General features: G+C 48.1%; 1 protein-coding gene across 1 annotated transcript; it reads left to right on the top strand.

Moving 5' to 3' along the window:
- The first annotated feature begins 940 nt into the window (after positions 1 to 940).
- On the top strand, positions 941 to 21,638 carry LOC128414891 (intestinal-type alkaline phosphatase-like). Its single transcript, XM_053390830.1, has 11 exons — positions 941 to 1,356; positions 5,342 to 5,458; positions 8,766 to 8,881; positions 10,726 to 10,900; positions 12,054 to 12,226; positions 12,922 to 13,053; positions 15,094 to 15,166; positions 16,857 to 16,991; positions 17,164 to 17,355; positions 19,056 to 19,172; positions 20,034 to 21,638. Exons 1-11 carry the CDS (start codon positions 1,296 to 1,298, stop codon positions 20,294 to 20,296), a joined length of 1,554 nt encoding a protein of 517 aa, XP_053246805.1. The 5' UTR covers positions 941 to 1,295; the 3' UTR covers positions 20,297 to 21,638.
- Positions 21,639 to 21,879: the final 241 nt, after the last annotated feature.

Raw genomic sequence — 21,879 nt, 5'->3', positions numbered from 1 at the left:
ATCCAAAATGCAGCAGTCTGATTGGTCCTAGAGCAATAGGATTCAGAATGCAGCAGTCTGATTGGTCCTATAACAATAGGATCCAGAATGCACCAGTCTTATTGGTCCACAGGAGCCACCCAATCCAGCTCCAGGTGGAAGTGAATCCGCAACCTGATTGGCCTACAGGAGAATCCCAGAATTAGCCAATCACGTGGGGCCCATTGTGTAAATAATGTATATAAAGCTGACATTCTGGGGGAACTTCCATTCCTCCTCACCACTATGAGCTGAATAAAGAGCATGAAATCCATTCTCGAGTATATTTCAGCCCTCCAACTGCCTCCCTTGGAACTCTGGTCAATCAGGAGCTCTTGCTAGTTAACTGTTTGCTGGCAGGGGAAAAAAAAACACTCTGTGACTCAACCTGCTCAGTAAACAAACTTTTCTGTTGGGGGGGGTCAAAGTCAATTTCAAAGATTAAAGAACCTTAAGAAGGGAAAGTGGGGGTGGGGCAAGGGAGAGGCTTGAAATGACTGGCCCACCATTTCTGTCAAGACAAGATGGGGGAGAATCTTAACAGTTTGGAAGGAGGAAAGACAAGTTACCTTGGTTAATAGGAGCTGTTCAAGATATTAAAGGGACCCCTGACTATTAGGTCCAGTCATGGCCGACTCTGGGGTTGCGGAGCTCATCTTGCTTTACTGGCCGAGGGAGCCGGCGTACAGCTCCTGGATCATGTGGCCAGCAGGACTAAGCCACTTCTGGAGAACCAGAGCAGCGCACGGAAACGCTGTTTACCTTCCCACCGGAGCGGTACCTATTTATCTACTTGCACTTTGACGTGCTTTCGAACTTCTAGGTTCAAGATATTAGGAGCATCTATAACAGAAGGCACAGGAAGGAAGCGGCCTGGGTGAAAGCAGGAAAGTGAGACAAAAGTTTAGGCAGAGCCCCAAAAGAGTGAGAACAAGACAATAAAAAGAAGCAATGGAAGAGGAGAAACTGTTGGGGGCAGAGAGAAAGCACGCTTAAAAAGTGAGGACTGGAGACTTGAAACCGGTGTGGCGGTTGAACCTCTGCCATAAGCCTTGGAACTGGCTTGATGACCGCACCATTGCACATTTCCTGTTGCCAGCAGCAGTTGTGAAACTCCCCAGGGTGGGGTCTGGTGAAGGGAGGAATCTGGGTGCCACTAATGATGGTTTGCAGCTGTCCAAGTGTCCAAAGGTCTCCCTGGGTTTAGTCTTATAAGTCACAGAGCTTCCTGAAATCTCTTCCGCTCGCCCTGAAACAGCTCCGCTCCATTTGCAGCAATGTGGCTCCCCGGACTGGCTCTCTGCCTGGGGCTGGCAATCACCGGTGCCATCATCCCAGGTAATGTGGCAGGGTTGTGCGTCTCCCCATCATCCACTCTACTGGGTTGGTACCAGAGCTTAGGGAGATGGACATGACCAGGGTGCAGAAAGATTAGGGTGTTCGGTTCATGCCCAGGGTCTCCTGGGGTGACCTCAGAATGGGCAGGTTGGATCTATCAAGAGAGATCTCTCCACCTGGGATTTGTGAGGAAAGTTGCCCCACTTGAATTATTGCCTGGTGTGTACTGTGAAGTTCAGGGGCGCTGAGCGACTTTGGAGTGGGTCTCTTTTGTAGATATTGTTTTCATCATGTAGTTCTTTTTCCAACAATCCTTATTATCACATTATAATCCCTTTGACTCTGCCGAGTCCTGACTTCCCTCCCTCCCAACCACTGGTATATACATCACATACTTTTTCCGTATATTATTATCATAATTCTACTGTTTTACATTGAAGGTGTTATTCCAGTCCTGCTAGTGTCTTAATATTTTTGTTGTTCTCCTTTATATATTCAATAAATTTGTTCTATTTGTCATTGTATCTCTGGTCCTCTTGGTCCCGGATCCTTCCTGTCAATTCGGCAAGTTCCTCAAACTCTATCATCTTCATCTGCCACTCCTGGTTGGTTGGTAAATCTTGTGTTTTCCATCTTTGGGCCAGTATAGTTCTTGCTGCGACTGTGGTGTACATGAACAAATTCTGGTCTTTTATTTTAATTTCTCTTCCCACCAGTGGGTCTGTTTTGTTGCAGTTCCCATCTGCTATGGAAACCCCTGAAACATGACCCAAAGTCATTGAAATACATCAGAGTGGACTCACCTTCCTTGTAGGTTTTTAAGCATAGTTTGGATGGCCATCTGTCACGGATGCTTTAGCTGTGATTCCTGCATCGCAGGGAGTTGGACACTGAGGTCCAGCTCCAAGGGGCTAGTGGCAGTTCCCTCCCTGCAAAAAGTGAGGTTACAGGGAACCAGGCAGAGGGCCTTCTTGGTAGTGGCACCCGCCCTGTGGAACGCCCTCCCAGCAGATGTTGAGGAAATAAACAACTGTCTGAATTTTAGAAGACATCTGAAGTCAGTCCTGTTTAGTAAAGTTTTTAATGTTTGATGTTTTATTGTGTTTTTAAAATTCTGTTGGGAGCCACCTAGAGTAGCTGAGGAAACCCAGCCAGATGGATGGGGTAATAATAATAATAATAATAATAATAATAATAATAATAATAATAATAATAAAAATAAAAATCTAACAATTATTATTATTAGATGACCCTCTGGGTCCCAAGTCTGCAGTCCTATGATTCAATGAATTTCTGTGATCACTGTATACAGATCAGCATATTTCACCCCTTCCGATAAAACATAAAGGACAGTCTGTTCTGTTTTCTTATTAAATTATTCTTCCATCAGTTCCCTTCCCCAATCAGTATGTGCAATGTGGAACTGTCTTTCATGTCGTTTATCTGGTCGTTCATTAATAGCTGTGATACACTTGGCTTCTCTCCAATATGTTGCATATCAAGTTCCACTTGTCGAGGGTTTACAGATAAATAATTTCCTTATCAGATACTGGGATATTCTGCTGAATGTCTGTTGAAAAAGAGGCTGGGCTCTAAAATTCAAGCAACAAGGTGTTTATCTATTGTAACTTGCATTTTCAACTTCAAACCAATATGTCTGTGTTACTGAGCATATCTACTGAGCATGGGGGGGGGGGACTTGGTTTATTTTAAATTTCCATACTGCCCTCTGGTTGAGAAAGTCTCAGGGCAGTGTGCCAAAATAATAATAATAGTGAAGATATTAACACTGCAAAATAAAACTGCGGAAGTACCTATTAAAATTGGGGGAGGGGACACTCTTGCACCAATGGTTCTGACTCAGAACTAGACAGCTTCCTATGTGTAAAAATGTGTCTCTCTAATTACTACGCACAGCTAAAACAGCTTATGTTTCTACCTTTCTGTCTAAGAGTTCTTATTTTGGAATTATGCTCCCAGCCACAGAAATAACTGAGACAATTGCACATTCCTTCCTTGCTTTCTCCTGCCTCCCATCCCCTCAGGTGTATTGAATTTTGAATTGTAAGCTCCTTGGGGCAGGGGCCTCTTGTACTCTGCACCTTGTAAGTGTCATGTGCACTGATTTCACTGGATAAGTGATAAAGAAAGCCAATTAAATTTCACTCTCTATAATCATCCTAAAATAGACATTTGTTTTGGCTGCCAGGAAAAACATCTTGAGTGTAATAAAATTTATCAAGGTTCAGTAGTGATTGCCTGGATGAATCGGTCCAAAGTCTATGGCCCCATTTGGAGCAGGTGTTTGAAGTTGAAATAAGCAAGTTCTATACCTGGAGCGAGTTCTCCATTCACTGTGTTTGTTTTTAGTATTTGGTTGGAAGAAAAATGTAGGTATGGTAAAATAAAAGGGAGAATTCGCTGGTTGCCTAGATCAAGGCTTGGGGCAAGTACCCTTTGGTGAGAGAGCCCCATCAGAAATTTAAAATCACAAAACAGGCAGCAAAGTAAAAGGTGGAAATATAGGCTGCTCGACCTTTAAAATATCCCCTTCTAAAGTTGCTTCCAAAGTTCCTCTTCCTTTAGCATAGAAAGAGACCGCACATTTGGTAAGTTAAAAATGGTTTACTTACAAACTCTTCAAAGGTCAGATTCATGTGCTTTTCCATACAGCAGCAAGAAAAGACAGGCAGTATAGCTTTGGTTCCAAAATGGTAAATGTTTCTCAATTATTTGTACAGAAACACAAAGATGGCTTGCTGAAGCCACACAGTCGAAGCTTGGAGCATCCAGCTTAGACCTCTTTACTGGTAGGGTTTGTATGGTGGAAGAGTAGGAAGTGGGAGAACAGAGTTTGGTAAACCAAGGTGAGGGGAAGCGTTCAAGCTAAGCCTGGCAGGACAGCTTACTTTATGGTGTTAACCCCTTCATGCAATAATGAGACTTGAGCATGTTGGTTATATGAGGCTGATTTATCCCACACACTGTTCATTCCTGGTTCTCCAGGCCTCAACACTCCTCTTTTTATGGGGATTTTATACGCAATCTCTCCCTCACCAGTTAATTGCAGGTTGCATGTGCTTACCAGGGTTGCTTCCAGGCTGCCAGTATTTTGCAGGAGGAATACGAGCACATATTAGACATTAAGGTCTATGCAGTTAAAGTGGCTCTGCTTTCCTAGGGCAACAAATCCACTTTTTAAACAACAGCAAACTTTGTGCAGTTTGGAAACTGACAAGCAAGCAGGTGTGCTGAAAAGTGTGTGGTCAACAAACGTTGATCCAGTTCTGGGCACCACAGTTTAAGAATGATATTGACAATCTGGAATGTGTGCAGAGGAGAGCAACCAAGATGATCAAGGATCTGGAAACCAAGCCATATGAGGAGCAGTTGAGGGAACTGGGTATGTTCTGTCCGGATATGAGGAGTCTGAGAGGAGATAGGGTAGCCATCTTCAAATATCTAAAGGACTGTCACATGGAAGATGGAGCAAGCTTGTTTCTGTGGCTCCAGAGGGTAGGACCCCAACCAATGGATTTAAATTGCAAAGAGGAGATTCTGACTAAACATCAGGAAGAACTTTCTGACAGTAAGAGCTGCTTGACAGTGGAACAGACCCCCTTGGAAGGTGGACGACTCTCCTTTGGAGATTTTAAGCAGATGTTGGATGGCCATAATCTATCCTTCATGTAGGCTTTGTGGAAGCAGATCAGGACAGTGGCGTAGCGTGGGGGGTGCAGGGGGGGTCGGCCGCACTGGGCGCAACATCTGGGGGTTAGGGTGCGCAAATCCACGGGTTAGGGGGCGCAAATCCACGGGTTAGGGGGCGCAAATTACTTGCCTTGCCCCGGGTGCTGACAGCCCACCCTACGCCACTGGATCAGGATGAAGTTCAATAAACCGGTCATCTGGAGCAGCCATAAGAAAGGTTTGCACTGCCTGTTTGCCAACCCTAATTCCTGGTTGTTGTTTTCTGTTCCTCAAGCTCAAGAGGAGAAGCCCTCCTTCTGGAACCAGCAGGCTCTCAAGGCCATTGAGCAAGCCCTGAGCCTCCGTCCCCGGCACTACAAAGCTAAGAACCTCATCCTCTTCCTGGGAGATGGTAAGTGGGCGAAATGCTTGGGTTGCGCTCCCCTGTCTGTGTAACATGAGCGAGAATAAATTCTTCTCTCTGTGCATGCAGAACTAAGTGCACAAAGAACAATGTCAGTCCCAATGTAGAACCAAGTCAACACTCCCAAGCCGAGGCTTCCCCAACCTGATGCTTTGTTGATGTTGTTGGGCTCCAAAATGCCTGGAGGGCACCAGGTTGGGAACAGTGGTGTAGCATGGGTTGCTAGATCCCAAGACAGCACGGAAGGAGGGAAACAGACAGAGTACGCTTGCGCATTCAACTGCCTAATGCAGTGATTGTCAAACTTGGCCCTCCAGCTGTTTTGGGACTACATTTCCCATCATCCCTGACCACTGGTCCTGTTAGCTAGGGATGATGGGAAGTGTAGTCCCAAAACAGCTGGAGGGCCAAGTTTGGCTGTCACTGGCCTAATGGCTTCTGTGTCACCCAGGAGATCATAGCCACAGAGATAAGAAAAGAAAAATCATTCCGTTGTCTGGAGAGGTCACTTCCTGGTTCTAGGAGAAGCTGTTTTCAACGGAGCCCAGTGACAGAAACACACAGCTCTTTTGAGACAGCACCATGTGTTGGGATTTTGCACCCCTAACAATTTTGTGCCCAGGGCAACTGCCCCGTGGCCTCCCTCCACATGTTACGCCACTGGTTGGGAAGGCTGCGTAGTCAAAGAAGCTCCTTTCCCTGAGCCTTGCATTTCCAAGAGCCGGCCCCAAGGATGCAGAAGCTTGCTTTCCTCCTCCAGTTTGTGTTTGATGCTGATAAACCGATTTGGACAGGAGTCCTATATCAAGGGAAACGCTATCGGTGCATTAATGGCTCTCATTAACTGGCATTAAATGTTCAGAAGGTGTGTGCCATAATGATTTGCTGGTAGTGTTGTCAATAGTCTTCTTTGGACTCTTGACGTTCTTGACGTGCACAATTCAAGGAAACTCTGGTTCCAAAGTCAGGAAGGAAACAATTCCGGAGGCTGCAAAGATTATGGGAACTGATGGTCATGCAAATTAAGTGAGATAAATTAATAACATAAGAAGATCAGGCCAAAGTCCCACCTATTTCAACAATCATTTCTCACACTGGCCAACCTATGGCAAGCAGGCCGTGAGTGCAACCTCAATGTGTCACTCTTTTTTTTATAATAATAATTTTTATTAATTTTCAAGTACAATCCAATTATATCCTCATTATAACAATACCAAATTACTAATACCAATCGTTCAAATACCGAATTATATAATTTAGGTGCTGCCACCTCCACCCCGCATGCTAGAATTGATGGTTTGATTATTTTCTTTATTTCTGTGTTCCAAAATCTTATTAATTTCAGTTTCATATCGGTCAAAGTAATAATCTCTTATACAACAACTGCAATATTAATATCTTCTATTCGTATTGACACATTAAGTGATTTATAGAACTACTAGTGAGGCACTCTAACTATAACCTTGTTCTTCCTGTGTGTGGCAATTATTCTGTCCGTGGTGTTTCTTCCTGTCCTTGTAAAATGTTATGTCTATCTTTTCCTGTTTGTTGCTGTTATCTGTCATGCCTTGGGTGAAGCTGATATCCCATTATCGTTTCAGAAATTTCTCCGTTGCTCTGTCCCGTGCTTTGTTGTTTTGCAACTTTAACAACAGCTGCAAAAAATCACTCTGTCCCAATAAATAGCCTGTCACTCATGTTCCCCAGCTTTGTTTCCCGTGAATTTGCTAAGGAGAGCCTGCAGGGTCAGGCCAAAGTCCCATCTAGTACAGTATCTTGTTCTCACTATGGTCAGCCACACACTCCAATGGGGAGCCTGCAGTCAGAACCTGAGTGCAACCTCTTTTTTTATAAGATATTTATTAAGATTTTTTAAAGTATTACAATAAAAATGAAAAAATAACAAAAATACAAAATAAAAATAGTTAAAAACACACAGATTTTCCATTGCTTATTTTCCTTTAGCTTGTTTCCCAGACCTCCTCATACCTCCCTTTTTTGTATTCCACTTCAAATTGTTGGTTCAGCAAATCCTTACCATTAGATTTTTACCTATTTATAACCCTTTTTTCATATTCTCTTAAAGCATTACAGCTGGAAACCACTTAATTTCTATCCAACATCATTCTAACATTCATTAATTTTACAATATTTCTGTAGATAGTCTTTGAATTTCTTCCAATCTTCTTCCACCGACTCTTCTCCCTGGTCTCGGATTCTGCCAGTCATTTCTGCCAATCCCATATAGTCCATCACCTTCGTCTGCCATTCTTCCAAAGTGGGTAGATCTTGTGTCTTCCAATACTTTGCAATGAGTATTCTTGCTGCTGTTGTAGCGTACATAAAAAAAGTTCTGTCCTTCTTTGGCACCAATTGGCTGACTATGCCCTGAGTGCAACCTCTTTGCCTCTGGTCAAAAACTGGGGTGCAAACAGTGATGGACCTACATTTGGGGCCTCCTGAACTGTCACAGGGGCCCCTTCGCAGCCAGCAATGAGCTCTGGGTAACCTCTGTCATCTTCTTCAATTGGGTTGTTCCATGACAGATCTCCACAAATTTTCCACAAGTTTGCGTTTTTGGGGATCCGCCTGAGGACTTGCGTGGACTCATCATTATTCCTCTTCGTTATGACCTCTGTTTAAAAGGGGAGGGGTGCATCAGCCGCAGCAGAACAGCCAACTTAAACGCAACACTCCACCTTTACAACAGCTGTGCTTCTGAGTCTCAAACCTTGGGATTGTTGAAATATATACCAAAAACAAAGCAATCAATTTGAGTCATGCAACTCCAATTGGGGACATTACTAAAAACACCAAACCCCAGCATTTTGAATGTGTTATGCAACACCAGATGGCAATGAAGAGCAAAAAAAAAAAATAATTCTTTGTGATTTTCCATAGTAGTTTTTTTCTTTTGGTATAACGGTTTAATTTCTGCCTTATTTATAGCATTTTATTCCTGTGTATAGATCCACCCTGGGTCTACTAGACCCAACTTTTGTAAGCAATGTAGACTAAAGCTGTTTCTGGGGGCCCTCTGGGATTGGGGGCCTTGGGGTATAAGCTTTATTAGTTTCATAGGTGATCCAAAGCACCAATCCCTCTTTCAAACCATCTTTCCTTCTGCTGCCTTAAGCTGGGTTATTTTTTGTTTTGGTGAAGTCGGGGAGTGTGAAATAGATGCCGTTTCTCTGGGAGGAAACTGCTCTGGGAACACTGTATACTGTGGGGCATAAGAGGTGTTTGTGTCAGGATCCCATGGGCTGCAAACCTTCTCATTCTGTCTCCCTGTCAGGCATGGGCCTCCCGACTATCACCGCCACCCGAATCCTGAAGGGAGAGATGAAGAACCAGCTGAGCCCCCAGTTGCCTCTGGCAATGGACGCCTTCCCTTACGTGGCTCTTTCCAAGGTGCCTTCCATCTACGCTTGTCTCTGCAGTTCGGGGTGGGGGGGTGGGACAAATGGCTTTCTGGGAATCGTGCCTTCCTTTCCGCTAAGAAGGTTCTTTTTCCTCCACTTGAGGCCAATCAGGCAGTAATTCAGCAGGTGAAGCCTGTACTGACTGCACCTTCTTTGGGCAAGGCTCATAGCTCAAGCTCACACCTTGCATGCATGCAACTGCCAAGTGCAGTCTTAACATAGCTGTCAACTTACAGATTTGAAAATAAGGGGCCAGCAGCCTCGAAAATAAGGGATCAGCAGCCAAAATAAGGGATTTTCCAAGCACAGGTATGTTCAGCTTCTGAGCCACTCCAAGCCAAAGGCAGAAAGCCCAGCCAGCAGACAAATGAAGCCTCAAGCGGTGGTTCCCACAGCGCAGCAACCCAGCAAAGGGGATGCAGCAAGGGAAACCACATCACCTCTCCACTGGGAAGCGCTGAGCAAAGGGGAGTCCCCAGGCAACGCGGCCGATTTGATCAGCACAGGGCATGCAAGCTCCACCCCCCCAGTCGTTCTTAGACTCCTTATTGGGTGAGCAATGCAGCCAAGCAACACAGTTGGAGCCTCCCTCCTCCCTGGCCGGCAGGGAGGGAGGGAGAGGAGCTGCTTCCTTTGAAACCCGGGAAATTTAAGGGACATCATCAATAAGGGACAGCAGCAGGAAACAGCGCTGGGAAACTTTCCCGCCAAATAAGGGACGGTTGACAGCTATGAGTCTTAAGCAAGTTGGTTTGGGGAGCATTGCTGGAAGAGGCGGCAGAGAGCCAGTAAAGGACCTGTGGCAGCTATATCACATTTTCCCATTCATTGGGCATGGAAAAACGTTACATGATTGAATTTTCACCTGCTGTCAAGTGTTGTCTGCAATGACTGGCAGCCTCTCTCCAGGGGTTGAGAGAGGGGTTCTTTACTGGAGATGCTGAGGATGGAAGCTGGGACCTTCCTCCTCATGCAATGCAGATGCTTTGCCACTGAGCTACAGCCTTAGTCAAGGTGTGGTTGAGGAACCACAGAGAACCCACCACCAATGCAAGTGTGGGAGACATTTCCCTTGGGTGTTCAAGTACGGAGACTCACACCCAATTCCTAATTAGATTGTATTCAGTAATGCATTACCAGACGGAGTCCCAGGAGTCTGCCAGAGCTTACCAGTGCACACACACTATACAGTGGTACCTCGGGTTAAGTACTTAATTCGTTCCAGAGGTCCGTTCTTAACCTGAAACTGTTCTTAACCTGAAGCACCACTTTAGCTAATGGGGCCTCCTGCTGCTGCTGCGCCGCCAGAGCACGATTTCTGTTCTTATCCTGAAGCAAAGTTCTTAACCTGAAGCACTATTTCTGGGTTAGCAGAGTCTGTAACCTGAAGCATTTGTAACCTGAAGCGTATGTAACCCGAGGTACCACTGGTAGTGGAAAATCATGTCACCTTGGCTGTCTCATCCTCTTCCAACCACCTTACGGCCACCCCATCACCCTACAATTTCTCATCCAGCCACAGTCCTTGGAAAAACTTACTCAACCCACTTTTTCAAACCCTACGTGCAAAGCCCTCCATGCACCTTATCTCAGTTGTTTTTCACTTTGATGGTCAGCTGTTAGCTTCCAGCCATGTGGTTTTGCCATGTTCTTGCATACGTGACACTGTTCTCGCTGGCAGAAATGCCACAAGCAATTTTCTCGCGTCCTGTTCATGGGCTGCGGGAAACGGCTGCCTACTGTCCCCTTACCCCAACAGTAGGGCCGGCCTCCCAACAGCTCACTGGAGGGTGTGAGAGGGCAGCCTTTAAGCTTCTCCTTTGGTTTTGGCAGACGTACAACGTGGACCGGCAAGTGCCCGACAGTGCTGGCACCGCCACCGCCTACCTCTGTGGGGTGAAGGGCAACTACAAAACTATTGGGCTGAACGCAGCTGCCCGAGTTAGCCAGTGTAACACGACAGCTGGCAACGAAGTCGTGTCTGTGATGCAGAGAGCCCGTGCAGCTGGTAAGATGGAGGGCACAGATGGAGAAACAGAGTCTCATTCGCACAAGGGGTGGGATTAAAGCACTTTTATTTCCTCACAAAGAACTCTGGGAACTGTAGCTACTAGCGGGCACTGGGAGTAAACTACAGTTCCCAGGATTCTTTGGGGGGAGCCATGTGCCTTCAATGTATGTTGTGTCCAACACCCAGCCTGCTAGGTCTTCTTGACGCTTTAAGAGAAATGTTTTGAGTCAGGATAGGGCCCCTGGGTCAGAGCCTTCTTGGGTCTGGAGGTGGAGCAGAGCAGTTTGTGGCAGATCCATTTGCCCAAGACGTACAGCTAAAAAGAACATCAGAGGAAGTGGGGTCCAGGGGTTGGTGGAATCAATTTGCCAGCCCATGGTGGTTGGCAACCATTTTTGTAGCCATCTGGGTGGTTTGTCTGACTAAAGCTCTCCGGTGCTTGTAAGGAGTCACAACACCTCCAGGCCACCAGGGGGCAGCACCCCAACGCTTAGTTACATAAATGTTTTTTTCTGTGTGCCCCCCCCAACTTAAGGTAAAGGTAAAGGGACGCCTGACCATTAGGTCCAGTCGTGACCAACTCTGGGGTTGCGGCGCTCATCTCGCTTTATTGGCCGAGGGAGCCGGCGCACAGCTTCTGGGTCATGTGGCCAGCATGACTAAGCCGCTTCTGGCGAACCAGAGCAGCTCACGGAAATGCCGTTTACCTTCCCACCAGAGCGGTACCTGTTTATCTACTTGAACTTTGACGTGCTTTCGAACTGCTAGATTGGCAGGAGCAGGGACCGAGCAACGGGAGCTCACCCCGTTTCGGGGATTCGAACCGCCGACTTTTTGATTGGCAAGTCCTAGGCTTTGTGGTTTAACCCACAGCGCCAACCGCGTCCCTCCCCCCCAACTTAGTTACGTCTTATTGGGCTCAGGGTTTGCCCTCACACTTGCAAACCCTTAATCCCAGAGATGTAGATGGTAAGCATGGTCCTTTCATACTTAGGGGAGGCACTCAGTACATGCCCAGAAGCATTGTCTTCTCCTTCCTCCAAGTTTCTGATCAAAGATGAAACCCCCGTTCAATGAGGATCTCTTGCCTGGCCCAGACAGTCCCTCTTGTAGACAATCTCTCTCTCTCTCTCTCTCTGCCCAATTTCAGGAAAGTCTGTGGGGATTGTGACCACCACGCGAGTCCAGCATGCATCGCCCTCTGGGAATTATGCCCACGTGGTGAACCGGAACTGGTACTCGGATGCCGACATGCCCGCCTCAGCAATTTCAGAAGGCTGCAAGGACATCGCTCAGCAACTTGTTAAAAACGTCAACCTGACGGTGGGTTGTGGAGGGGGCAGCAATCCTCCTCCTTTCTGGGCTTGCAATCCACTCCTGCCCTCTCTGCTCTGTTATCCTGCTTAGGGTAAGCTGTGGGGCAGCTTTTGCCAACCTGGTGTCCTCTCCCCACTTGTGACTCCCTGCAGCTGTAACGCTGCATTCTTCCTTCCTGCCTGGGCGTCTCCCTCTTCCCCATCAGGCTTCCAAGCATTCTGAACTTACATTTTGTACTTTTGTAACTTAGATAGTAGTTATAAACCTGCCCCTCCATTTTTCTGCCATAACTGCTGCTTCAAAACCTAGATTATGTAAGTAAATACTACTTTTACTTCTTCACAAAACAATGTTGTTTTTAAGGGGAGACACCAGGGAAACCTACCCTGTCTTAAAAAAGCATCCTGGATTATTGCTTCCAGAAGGTTAAATCAACCTTGTTTTAGCTTCCAAGTTTAAGCTGCCAAACATGATATTCTGTTGATCTCACCCACTCGCGCAAGGAAGGATAATAACTATATCATATATCCTCTCCAAGTGCCTATGTAAATCCATTCCTACACTGCACCCCTCGAGGTGTCCTTGCCCTGGGTTCCTTCAAACCTGGGAAATCTCCTGCCAAGATGGCTCCCCTGAGTGCTTGCTTTCGCTTGTGTGCACATTCACATAACCCTTCCTACGGCGTGCGACTTTCTTGACAGGTGATCCTGGGCGGCGGTCGGAAGTACATGACTCCAGCAGGCACTCAGGACCCCGAGTACAGCACCAACTCCAGCAAGGGCATACGCCAGGATGGCAAGAACCTCATCACAGAGTGGCTTAACTCCTCGCCGGTAAGTTTATCTCACCAAAATGCTTTTGCTTTCGGAATTGTGGACCTGACACGAGGATGGTGTAATAAACGAAAACCTGCCCTTATTCCCTTATGGGGGACACAAGAGCCCTTATAGAGTCCTTTGTAGGTTCTCCATCGGTCGGAGAAAAGAACAGAGGCCAACCAGAGAATATTGAGAAGCAAAGCAGCTAGTAAGCCTGATCTTTATTGAACTGTTGCAACAGGGTGCTCCCCTCACACACAGGAAAGGAGGAGGACCCAGAACCAAGGTGCGTCTGCCCTTATATAGACATTTTAATTTGCCCGCCTTGGAGTCCAAGACCACCCCCAGAAACATCATACCCCATCACAGAAGGGGTGTAGCTCAAGACCACCCCCCTCCAGATACATCATACCTACATCACAAAAAGGGCGGTCTACAGCAGAAATCTGAGTGCGTTGTTTACCTCCTGTCATTGTTTATCTCCTGTCTGGCAGGTTACCTGTTAATGCTTACCCTGGGGAGCCTGGCTAGTCCTTTGTAGTAACAAATACCCAGTTCCTGAGCCAGGCCACAGGCTCACCCCATTCATACACAGATATACCCTTAAGACAGGATTTGTGAAAGAAAAGACAATGGGGAGGCTTTTCCATTTTCCTTTGACCTTGCAGAGAAAACATTTGGTCAGTTTGAGAGCCAAAATGGCTCCAGGACTGCCCTTCTGCGCTGCTTCAGACATGTGGTCCACATATTTATGTACGTGTTTGCTTGGTACATTTATGAACATTTATTATATATATAAGACCTAAATTTATTTATTTCAATGGGAAGCTGGTGTGTACGTGTTATGCAACATCATTTGCAATGTACTTTGGCTGTGCACACATTGTACACCTCTGGAGCATGTTTCTCCTCGCAAAGATTTTTGGGCACCATAGGGTTACAATTCTCAGCAACCCTTATGAAACTGCAGCTCATGCAATTCTTTGAAGGGTAAAATGCCTCTGATGCTTTAGCTGAGATTCCTGCATTGCAGGGGGTGGGACTAGATGACCCTCGAGGTCCCTTCCAACTATGCTTCTATGAGATAAGAGGTCAATGCTGGGTGTGCCCGAAGGGGGTCTTGTTATTTAGTCTGTGGGTCCCATTGGGCCACACAGACAGCCATCAGGGGAGGGATTGCAGCTCAGCAGAAGATTCGTGCTCATGCTTAAATTCAAAAGATGCCGGGTTCAATTCTTGGCACCTCCAGTTAAAAGGAGCACATGACAGAGAGCTCTTTCTGCTTCAGCGTTTGGAGAGCGGCTGCCAGTCATGTGGGGAGAATTTCCCCTTGTGGCTTCAAGTATGGAAGCGCACACCCAATTCCCAACTAGTCAGACTTTATTCAGCAATGCATTTCTGGACGGAGTTCTAACACTCTGCGAGAGCTGGGAATGCTCTCTGTGTAGGAAAAATGTGTGTAATCTTTGCTGTTTCATTCTCTCCCCATCCACCTTCTGCCACCCTGTCACCCCACAATCTCTCATTCACCCACAATCCTTGGAAACGCTTACTCAGTTCAATCTTTTTTACTTTATGCGCAGAGCCCCCCTTGTGCCTTATCTGGAGCTGTTTTTCACTTCAACAGCCAGCCGTTAGGGAACTCCAAAAGTGGCTCTTACCAGTCTTCTGGTCAGGTCTTGTTTCTGCATACATGATGCTGGCCTAACTGATAATGGGTTTAACAAAAATCCCACCTCATAGAGGGGACAGTATTGGTGTAGACAGGCAAATATTCTCCAAAAGGAAACACATTTTAATCTGTGGTGGATATGGCAAGCTATGTTGGGCCTGGGAGCAGTGGCGTAGCGTGGGGGGTGCAGGGGGGGGCCAGCTGCACCGGGCGCAACATCTGAGGGGGGGGCACGCTAATCTAGTGGAAGAGACTCGAGTGCTAAAATCCACGGGTTAGGGGGCGCAAATCACTTGCCTTGCCCCGGGTGCTGACAACCCACGCTACGCCACTGCCTGGGAGGCGTAGAAAATATCCCCTCAATTCTTTGTGTTTCTTCCTAGGGCACCAAGTACGTGTGGAACCGAACACAGCTGCTGAGTGCTGCAGACGACCCAGCTGTGAGCCGCCTCATGGGTAACGGGTTCAAATCCCCATTTGCCTCCCAGTTTCTTCATCCGTGGTGTCTTAGGCAGCTTACAGCTTTAAAGCACATTATTTCCCTCAAAGGGTTATGGGCAATGTAGTTCACCCCTCGCAGAGTGACAATTCCCAGCAACCCTTAACAAACTACAGTGCCCAGAATTCTTTGAGAAAAAGAATATGCTTTGAATGTGCTTCAAGGGCACACACAGCCTTATTCAGCCCTGTCTTGAAATGCATATCACTCACCGCACTTCCCAGTTGCAGTGATTAGAAGCGTTTTTCTCAGAATGCGTTTAAGACCGGTTTATACGCACAGGAGAATCAAGCAGAAATCCTGGACCGAACCGCTTTGGGCTGCAGATTTCCGTGTGAATGTTTCCTCATGTGGGGAGTGAGGGAAGCCCCATGACATGTGTAAAATTCCAGGAGTGAGGGTTTTGTGGCACAGCCTTCAGACCAGCACTTCTCTCCTCTCACCAGTCCCACTGCACACAAAATGGTGCCTTCTGGGAAAAGCTGTAACCCTGGGGTGGGGAGCCATTTTCAGCCCCAGAGACAAGCTGCTGGGGCCTGTCAATCACCTGACAGCACGACAACTTCAGAGCTCCCGAGGGCTCCTTTGCAGCCATCTCTTTACCTGCCCCACACCTGGCTTCACATATGATGCCCAGGTGGATGTGGCTTGGAGAAACTGTTCCGTTGAGAGTCTGTCAAGGCTGCCAACAGCGGGACTGTTATGGCGTCCAGTCCGCTTCCACTGCGCCAACCTGCTTCTCCCGGCTACAGCAGAGAATCTTGCGCAGTGGTGTGCCTGTGTGGAAGGAATCTCAGCCATGCAGTAAAACTCTCGTACAACGGCTTCCTCTATTCTATGAAGCGTTCATTGTACAGCAGCAAAATGACAACAGCCAGGGGAAAGCGAAGACATGCTTCTCCTGTCGCAGCCAAAACAGAAAGTAAAAACGTTCACATAACAAAGATGCGAACTCACCCCAGTGACAGGACGCCATTTCCCTTGAGCTGTTAATCCTGTAAACTCTGGGTATCCTCACAAAAACAGCCTCACAGGTCAAAACAGGACCCTGGATAGTTCTTATTTAAGCCAAGAGGTCGGAGGTTCCCCACCTCTGCTGTAGCACTTGGTTCTGCCAGATTGTGTGAACTGTGGCATGGAGAGGGCTAGGAACGCATTCTTTTTTCTGACAAATCCTCTGTCTTGGGCTGGTTGGATGCAGAGGAATGGTGGGAGGAACCAGCTAGGGAATCCCCAGGGGAAGAAGACTCAGAACCCGGGGAGTGGTGGTGGGATGACACTGAGTGGACAGACGGAGAAGAGGGAGAGGAGTGGGAAGAGGAGGTGTCGGAAGCTGAAGAGGTAACAGGGCTCAGTGAGCTGGGAGAGTCTGTGGCAGAGAGAAGTCCAGAATCAGAGACAGAAGCTGAAGCAGCAGAGGCCAAGAGGCAGAGATGAGTCAGGCTGCTGAAGAGTCCCAGGTGTCTCCTACTCGTCCTGTGACAAGCTCCCCTCTTGCCTGGTCTCCCAGAACTAGGAGAGGCATGAAAAGGGCGGAGGAGAAAAATAGTGTCGCACAGGTGAAGTCTCAGATCGCTTGGGGAAAACCCTGGAGAGGACTTAGACAGGAACCTTCAGTCTTGGCAACTGCTTCTCTGTCATCCCCAGGCCTCTTTGAACCTGGCGACATGAAATACGAGCTGGTCCGCAACAATCAGACTGACCCATCTCTGGCGGAGATGACTGAGGTCGCCTTAAAGATCCTCAGCCGCAACCCCGAGGGATTCTACCTCTTTGTTGAAGATAAGTTGGGGCATCTTCTGGGCTGCGTTGACCAGGGTTTGGGTGGAAGGCAGACTGGGATCTTGTAATTAAAAATTTGTAAACAGCCCAATGAAAGGGGGGTCCATTAACTGGGGCGATTGCAGGTGTTTCCCCTGATCTCTCTCCTTCTAAGTTGCCCTTTTCTCCGCACGAGGCAAGATTGACCTGGGACACCACAACGGCATTGCCAAGCAGGCTCTCACTGAGGCAGTGGAGTTCGACAAAGCTATCCAGCGGGCAGGGGAGCTGACGCAAGAAGCTGACACCTTGACTGTGGTGACCGCTGACCATTCCCACGTCTTTGGCTTTGGCGGCTACACGCTGAGAGGTTCCTCCATCTTTGGTATGGGGCTGGCGAGGAACCCGTCGGTTCTGGTTCTGGTGGGCTCAGCTGGATGTGGGGGGGGGAAGGGCCGTAGATCAGGGTTAGAACACCTGCCTTGAATGTAGAAGGTCCTGTAGGATCTTCACATAGGACTGAGGAAGCCCATTCTGAAGCCCTGGAGAGCCACTGCCTGCCAGTGCAGACAGTGCAGGGCTATATAGACCGTTGGCCTGACTTAGGCTTGTAGAGTTGGAAGGGACACTGAGAGTCATCTAGTCCAGCCCTTTGCAATGGGGATATCTCAGCTAAAGCATCCACAACAGATGATCATCTAATCTCTGCTTTAAAACGTCCGAGGAAAGAGAGCCCACAACCTCCCAAGGGAGACCGTTCCACTGTTGGACAGCTCCTCCTGTCAGAAAGTTCTTCCTGATGTTAATAATAATAATAATAATAATAATAATAATAATAATAATAATAATAATAATAAATTTATTTATACCCCGCCCATCTGGCTGGGCTTCCCCAGACACTCTGGGCGGCTTCCAACACAATATTAAAATACAGTAATGCCTCAAACATTAAAAGCTTCCCTAAACAGGGCTGCCTTCAGATGTCATCTAAAAGTCTGGTAGTTGTTGTTCTCTTTGACATCTGGTGGGAGGGCGTTCCACAGGGAGGGTGCAACTACCGAGAAGGCCCTCTGCCTGGCTCTCTGTAACTTGGCTTCTTGCAGCGAGGGAACTGCCAGAAGGCCCTCGGCGCTGGACCTCAGTGTCAGAATCTTCTTGCATCTTCAAGTCGTTGGTTCATGTTCTCCCCTCCGGAGCAGCAGAAAACAAGCTTGCTCCCTCTTCCACGTCACAGCCCTTGAGATATTTGAAGATGGCTCTCAGATCTCCTCTCAGTCTCCTCTTTTCCAGGCTAAACATAAGGCAGCTATCTATTTTCCAAAGGCTTCCATGCAGGTGGTCCAAACCACTGGAAGAATATAGTGGTAACAATGCAGTGAGGATGCACAGTCTCTTGGGCTGCGTCCAGAAAGGGCCATGGCTTAGAGAGCAAAGCCTGTGATTTGCATGCAAAGGGACCCAGGTTCAATACCTGGCATCCCCAGTTAAAAAAAGAAAAAGAAAAGATGTTTTCTAGTAGAGTTGAGAAATACTTCTGCTGTAGATCTTGGAGAGCCTCTGCTGCTCAGAGTATTGAACTAGATGAACTAACAGGCTGAGTGGCCCTCCAGGGATAAAAGCATAGAATCGTCGAGTTGGAAGGGACCCCCGAGGGTCATCTAGCCCAACCCTGTGCAATGCAGGAATCTTAGCTAAAGCATCCATGACAGACGGCCACCCAACCTCTGCTTTAAAACCTCCAAGGAAGGAGAGTCCACAAGCTCTGTCTGGCCCTTGTCACCACCCTCTCCTTGGGTCATGCCTTTCACTGGCACTGCTTCACACCATGGGTGTTTTTGCCTGGCTGGAATATGCCCTTGAACCCAGACCATGCCTCTCGCTTGTCTGGATGGGGTTTAGGAAGGGGTGTGTGCGAGTGTGTGTAGAAAGCAGCCTCCCACACAAAGGCAGAACGGGCATGCCCTGCTCTGCCCACTTTTGCCCTTGGCCCCACTGGAATTCGGCCCTTCGGAGCTTGCCCAGAAAGGAAACCGGCTCTTGGCTTGGAAAGAAGATTCCTCACTGTCCACTACACTCCCTCCACAGGCTTGGCCCCTGCATTAGCAGCAGACAGGAAGGCGTACACATCCATCGTGTATGGGAACGGGCCGGGCTACCAGATCACCAGCCAGGGCCGCCCCAATTTGACCGAAGAAGAGAGCGGTAAGAGGGATGGTGCTGCTGAATTGGGGAGGCCTGGGGAGGGGGTGGCTGGACAGGGTGTGTGGTCAACATTCAAGGCTAGTTTGACTCTACGGCAGGGATTCCAAGGCCACAGCACACGTCACCCAAGAGTGTTAATTGATACGGCGGTGGTTGTGGTGTTTAACCCTCCCTATGCCATTTTCCGGGACAGGGGTAGCGCTGTGGGTTAAAGTACAGAGCCTAGGACTTGCCGATCAGAAGGTCGGTGGTTCGAATCCCCACAACGGGGTGAGCTCCCGTTACTCAGTCCCTGCTCCTGCCAACCTAGCAGTTCGAAAGCACGTCAAAGTGCAAGTAGATAAATAGGTACCACTCTGGCGGGAAGGTAAACGGCGTTTCTGTGCGCTGCTCTGGTTCGCCAGAAGCGGCTTAGTCATGCTGGCCACATGACCCGGAAGCTGTACGCCGGCTCCCTCGGCCAATAAAGCGAGATGAGCGCCGCAACCCCAGAGTTGGCCATGACTGGACCTAATGGTCAGGGGTCCCTTTACCTTTATGCCATTTTCCAGATCTGAGGTTCAAACACCTCCACCTACTTATTGTTGCACCAATCCACATTAAATGCTTAACTCTCCACTCCATACTTGCTTTAAAGTAATACCCACACATCCCCCAAAACTAAGGGAGATCCTGTTACTGATCGTCCACCTTATGTGTGGCCTAGACCCTAAACCTGTCCTGTGTCCTTCGCAGTCCTTCGCTTCTGAAAACCAGTTGCTGGAAACCACAGGTTTCCACAAGGCATCTGGTTGGCCTCTGTGAAGGGCCCTTGGCCTGATCCAGTAGCCTCTTCTTATGTTCTTCCATTCCTCTCCGTAGAGCGTGACGACTACCACCAGCAAGCTGCGGTGCCCCTTGACTCGGAAACCCATGGGGGCGAGGACGTGGCCATCTTGGCAAAGGGCCCCATGGCTCACCTATTCCATGGGGTGCAGGAGCAGACGTTTGTTGCCCATGTCATGGCATATGCTGCTGGCATAGAACCATACCAGGATAATGGCCTGGACATTAACTCTGCCAGGTTGACAAAGCCCACTTTGGTGACTCTTCTCTTGGCCTCCTTGCTCCTTTGGGCCTGTTAACCCTCCCCTGGACGACAACTCGGGGATACATCTCTCTCCTCTTTCTCTCCTCTGGACAGCGCTTCCAACTCTGATGCCACATAGAATACACCCTCAAGAGCTTTGCTTCTTAAGCTAAACAAGTGTTCTCCATCCTGCTGAAGGCTGAATCAATGAATGTCTTCCATCTTGTTCCACCAAAAGTGGGGTTGGCAGTTCCAGTCATGGTGTGAACATGCAGGAGCACATGCAGGGGTATCCCTCATTTCAAGGAAACATGAATTCCACTTCTGACACCAGTGTTGCGCACTACCCCCCAATCTCTGAGCAGTGTGAGATTCCAGTGATTCCAGGTGCTTAGGAGTCGGAATGAGGAACAACAAAGACTCTGGTGCCTCAAAAGAGGGTGACATGCTCAACTTCAGACCTGAGAGCTGCTCTCCTACCTAGACCTGAAGGGTGGGTGGTAGTGCACCAAAGGCATGCTGCCATGAATGCCACAGGGAGACCATGCCCAGCTTCTAGAATGCCAAGCAATGTGCAAACTCTGCAGTGCCCAAATCCCCCCTTTCTCTCGTAATCATTATTACTAGCATTGATAGGTAGAGGCTGGAGCAGTGTGTGTGTGTGTTTTGTGCAGTTTGAAAGGAGAGCTTCCTTTGGCAGCTGACAGGCTCCTTCCCATCAGCTGATTCTCCACTCCATGCCAGTCATCATGGAGATGTGACGTGATGCTTCCTAACCCAACCATCACACTTCCACCTGGATTTGCCATGTCTGACTGGGAATGGCCTCTTAAATAACCACCTGTGCTCCAGATCAGGACTGCAAGGGAGCTGCCAGGGACCATAATGAGGAGGGCTGCACTGAGGAAAATGGTGGGAGCTACCCTCTTGGTGTGGTGTAGTGGTTAAGAGTGGTGGAGTCGTAATCTGGTGAACTGGGTTCGATTCCCCGCTCCTCCACATGCAGCTGCTGGGTGACCTTGGGCTAGTCACACTTCGCTGAAGTCTCTCAGCCCCACTCACCTCACAGAGTGTTTGTTGTGGGGGAGGAAGGGAAAGGAGATTGTGAGCCGCTTTGAGACTCCTTCAGGTAGTGATAAAGTGGGATATCAAATCCAAACTCTACTTCTTCTTCTCTCCCCTTGATCCTGAATCTTCCCAGGAGCAGAAGGACAGTATAGATTTGGAACAGTGGTTTGCAGAGGGGCTTAGTTCAGAAGGCAGAAGCTGGGAAATGCTGGATGGGGAACAGCTAGCAGAAGAAACACTAGAAGAGAGAGAGTTAACAGATTCACGGTCTCTGGATAGTATCCACCCCCTTTCCCCAAAGTCCCGGAGAGCTCAGAAAGTGTCAGAACAGAAAACACAGAGGCTCCAACCTCAGATTACAAGATGCAGGAGTGATGTAGATTAATAGGGACGGACCAGGGAGTGAACTTAATTGGGAGCACCGCTATTCCGGTCAGCACTGCTATTTTTGTCCTTTGCTGTGTTTATTAAAGAAACTAACTGGTAAGAACTCTCTTTCGCTTGATCTGCTCATTTACGGCCACGGGGGAGGAAGCGGATACCCCGAAGCCTGGCAGGGGCACAGAGATG

The sequence above is a fragment of the Podarcis raffonei genome, chromosome 5 (genome assembly GCF_027172205.1).
Source record: "Podarcis raffonei isolate rPodRaf1 chromosome 5, rPodRaf1.pri, whole genome shotgun sequence".
NCBI classification, from domain to species: domain Eukaryota; kingdom Metazoa; phylum Chordata; class Lepidosauria; order Squamata; family Lacertidae; genus Podarcis; species Podarcis raffonei.
Note: the sequence above shows the minus strand (reverse complement) of the source record. Positions and strands in the feature narration are given on the sequence as shown.